Below are 4,170 nucleotides of genomic sequence, written 5' to 3' on the forward strand. Positions count from 1 at the left end.
ATAAGGATACTGAAAGGTCTTTATTGCCCACTAGCCACCAACTGTTTCCCAGCCACATGTTGGGCCCTCTGGGTCTCTCCAACCCACTCTAAGGACCCGTGAAATGCAGCCACAGTCCAGCTCTCTCTTTCTGGGGGGACCAAGGTGCTCCCTGGGGCATACGACATGGCAGAGGGGCCTCAAGGTGAGGGGCAGTAGGACCTAGCAGCATTCCCTGTGGAGAAGGACAGGAGAGAGGGCCCTCTTGGCACCCATTATGAGGGGTTGCCCCCGAAGAAGAGGGCAGGGTGGGCGGGGCTCCCTAAGTTACTTAATGGATGACACCAGTGGCAAAGAGCACGATGAAGAGGACGATGATAAAAACAATCACGCAGATGAGGACAATCATCTTCACGTTCTTCCACCAGAACTTCCGAGCCACCTTCTGCGATGTTGTCTTGAAGTGTTCAGACTGTTGGGGATAAGGTAGAGTGAGTGACTCATTGGCTCCTCCCACTGGACTAAGAGGGCAAACAGAATCCCACATGCTATACACATGCCATACATCTAAGTGTTTACATTAGAAGCAGAGGTAACAAACTGTTAAATGAAAGATGCTCTATCCGCCTACCTTGACAAATATACCTTCCTAACAATCTGGAGGGCCAGGTTCAAATTTAGAATTCTCACGCTCCTGGTAAGTCCTGAATGTAACTAGGGGTCCCCTTTCTTTTCTTACCCCTGCACTGTCACGCACATTGAGGGGTCTTTAACACATGCTTACACCCAGAGTTGTGACACTGCAGCACAATCTGCCCTTAGGAGGGCAGACCCTGGGGCCAGGGGTGTAGGCCCCAAGGTGGGCACATCTCCCACTCCAAGATGCCTGGCTGGAGGAAGGACCAGGACAGTACTGGGGGTAGGAAGTGAGGAAACTTCTCCTCCACCCCCCACAACTCAAGTTGCAGACACTAAGTTTCCCTGGGCCGTGCTCCCCAGAGTAAGCTGCAGAAAGAGGCAGGGAGACAAAAGAGCAATTCCCAAGGTTACACGCAGGACTCAGAAAGCCAGAGCCAGTCTCTCCCCGCTGGACATGGAGGCTCCAGCCTTTGTTGAACTTTGGAGTTACTCCCTGCCTAAGCAGCTGGCCTCAGCCCCTGGCTGAAGAGAGAGAAGAATGAGGCCTAGCAAGACATGTAGGAGATATTATTCTAGCCTTCAGCTGGCAGAGGACCCCGGGATCAAAGAATTTCACTGCTCTTTCTAGCTTCTTTTTAAAGCCGACTCAGCAAGACTCTAGCGGTTTTCCACTCCCTGCCTAATTACTCCTGAAGGAGGCCAAAAGGCCCTAGGAGGATTTTCTCAGAGCCAATATTTTCACCCTGGGGAGGTCAGGTCCAAATGATTGTCAAGGGCAGGCTGAAGAGGGAAAATCAGTTTCACAGGAGAGAAGCCTAAAAATGCACAGGCTGCCTGTGCTATCTGTCCATCTCAGAAAATGCCTCTGTTGGCCACCCCCCACCCCAAGCCCCAGTCATTGGACCCATTCCCCGGACTATATACCAAACAGTGGAGAATAGCAGATTCAGAAATGGGGACTCAGCTCACATCAGCTCTCAAAACAGGTGAAAGGTGACAGAAATGGCAGACTTCCGTCCCTCCTGTTCATTTTGCCCCACCAAAAAAAATTCTCTTCCTCCCAATAATTCTCCCTCCTTCTCTTCCTCCAGCCCCCAGTGGGCTCCCCATCTTACTGTGGCTTCCAGATCCTCTGTCTTGTTGCGGAGATGGTCCAGGTTTTCTCCTCGGGCCAGGATCCGCTCCACATTCTGGGTCATGATATTCTTGACTCCCTCCACCTGGCTCTGCAGGTTCCGCACATGATCATTTCCTCCACCTCCACTGGCTTCCTCCTGAGCAGCAACACAAGGGTTAATTAGACCAAGTGGTGTAAGAAGGAAAAACTCAGCCTCAGAGGCCAGGGGAAGGTAAGACCTAAGGTGGACTTCAGCCGTTTGCAATACTTGTTTACAAAGAGGATCTTTTCATGTATGACTCCTGTGATCAAAAATATGTGCATTCTTAAGCCCCAGAGGGTGAGATCTGATGCTAAACACACCAAATTAAGCTTCTTTTCAGATTCTAAGGGCCCCTGACAAGGAAAAGCAGCACCCCACCAAATCTCACTCCACGGCTTCCTTGTTCCTCAGAGAGCATCACAGAAGACAGCAGAGCCAGCATCCCACCACATTCCCCTCCAGTGCAGAACCCACCACTATTTACCAATGCCTGGAGCCAGACCCCTTCTCTGATCCCACTGGGTCCTCATTAAAAGCACCTGTACTGGCCAGCAGGACACCCCCACCTAGCCCAGGCTTCTCTGTCTCCAAGACACCTGCTGGAGAGCTGTGCTGGCTGCTGGGCCTCCTGGGCAACCTAACTGCAGTTCCGTTGCTGTGACCAGAGAAACAGGCATCCAAGTCCCCAACGAGGCGCCCTGAACCGTTGAGCCACACACTTCTGCTTTTCCTACCACTTGGCACCATGTGCAGGCACCAAGCCACTGCCTGCTGATGCAGATATTCAATAAAAACACCCGCCTGGGTATTGGGGGGAAATGGAAGACACGTCCTCCTGGCTAATGCCTCATCTCAGAGCCTTCATGATTAGGTTTTGAACAAGGAGGGAAAAACATTATTAAGCTCCTCCCTCCCTAACCCACTGGGGCTCCAGAAACAGGCTAGGGTTGGGGGTTGAAACTAGATTATCACAGAGAAACAACTTCTGGTTCGGTTACAAACCCTTAGCTGTCTTCCTCACGTTAATGGAGAAGGGGCTGATTCCTTGGATTCAGTGGACAGACAAATCCTTTGGGTTTCTGTGTAGGGGTAAAGTGAAAGGCCCAGGGGGAGAGCTCCTGTGGCTGGGATCTGAACTGGGAACAGCAGAGGCGCTGCAGAGTAGAGTCACAACACCCGGCTGAGGCTCGGCCAGAGGAGGAGGTGGAGGCCGGCGCAACAACTCTTTTCTTGGAATTCGGACCCCCCCCATCCCCACCCGAGCCCTGCTTCTGGCCAGCACAGAGGTCAGGGGAGGGAGGCAATAGAGAAGGAGCAGGAACACCCGCCCAGACGGCTCAGAGCTATTTGCAGCCAAGTTGTCAAAGAAGAGAGGCCACAGGCAGCGCTGGCCCAGCCCTCTAACTTTACCACCAACTCTGCTTTCCCCACACAGCCAACCCCCAGTCCCGAGCCCCCTCTGGCTCCTCTTTAAATCAACCCTTTCCTAGTTCCCAGTTCGCTCACCATGACTCCCAGCAGCTCAGGCCTGTCAGCCGCTGAACTTGCCTAGACTGCTTCCTCCGGGGCAGCCGGCGGCTCACTTCCTGCTTGCTCCAACTTTCAGCCCGCCCCCGCCCACCTCGCATCCCGAGCCGTCGCAGCCACACCTCACCCAGGTTCCCCCAGGTAGGCGGGCACCCTCCACTGCCCTCCCAGTCGCCTCCCAAACAAGGGCTTAAGCTTAAAGCAACAGGGCTCCCTAGAGCCAAAAGTCTTCTAACTTGTCAGAGCGAGAAAAGAAACATCAGGCAGCCCTCCTAGCTTTCCTGAGGCAGGATCTCCTGATCTAGGAAGGGCAGCTGTTTCCTTTTGATGTCTTGAATCTCTGACTCCGGTTTCTAGAGACCAAGGGCAATCATAAGCACCCTGCCAGGTGCTTTTGGACACAGAATGCAGACCTAAAGATTTCTTGCCGGAAATTGTTCCCTTGTTCCTAGGTCCCTGGGTGGGCAGAAAGCACTAAAACCCCAAAGTCTTGAATACTGTGATCCTGGGCTCTGATGTCAGAAAGCTCTGGATTACTAGTTGCAGGACCCTGAGTGAACCTCTTCACCTTGCTGCAGTTTGCAGGGGCTAATGCTAAGCTCAGAGTGGTGGTAAGAAGTAAAAAGATAGCATGTGCAATGCGCGTGTCTCCAACGAAGTAATCAGGAAACGATGGCTCACCAATCCCCTCCCTCCCTTCCAGAGTTTAGCAATCCTGCATTGTCCTCAGGGGTCACCAAGGGGGGTAGTTGAATGTAGTCAGTGGTCAGAGGACTGCCCCATAGACCAGAGGGGGTGTCCAGGGCAAAGGATTTTTCCACTAATCTGGCTCCAGACCAGAGAAAATCTATTCTTCCCGGATTGT

The 4,170-nt window shown here is 52.8% G+C and overlaps 1 protein-coding gene across 1 annotated transcript; it reads right to left on the reverse strand.

Moving 5' to 3' along the window:
• Positions 1 to 3,442, reverse strand: VAMP8 (vesicle-associated membrane protein 8). Its single transcript, XM_012644215.1, has 3 exons — positions 3,285 to 3,442; positions 1,734 to 1,892; positions 1 to 451 (listed from the first exon to the last, which is right to left on the reverse strand). The coding sequence occupies exons 1-3, from the start codon at positions 3,285 to 3,287 to the stop codon at positions 311 to 313; spliced, it is 303 nt and encodes a 100-aa protein (XP_012499669.1). The 5' UTR covers positions 3,288 to 3,442; the 3' UTR covers positions 1 to 310.
• Between the last annotated feature and the right edge of the window lie 728 nt (positions 3,443 to 4,170).

This window comes from Propithecus coquereli, unplaced genomic scaffold (genome assembly GCF_000956105.1).
Source record: "Propithecus coquereli isolate 6110/MARCELLA unplaced genomic scaffold, Pcoq_1.0 Scaffold208, whole genome shotgun sequence".
NCBI lineage: Eukaryota > Metazoa > Chordata > Mammalia > Primates > Indriidae > Propithecus > Propithecus coquereli.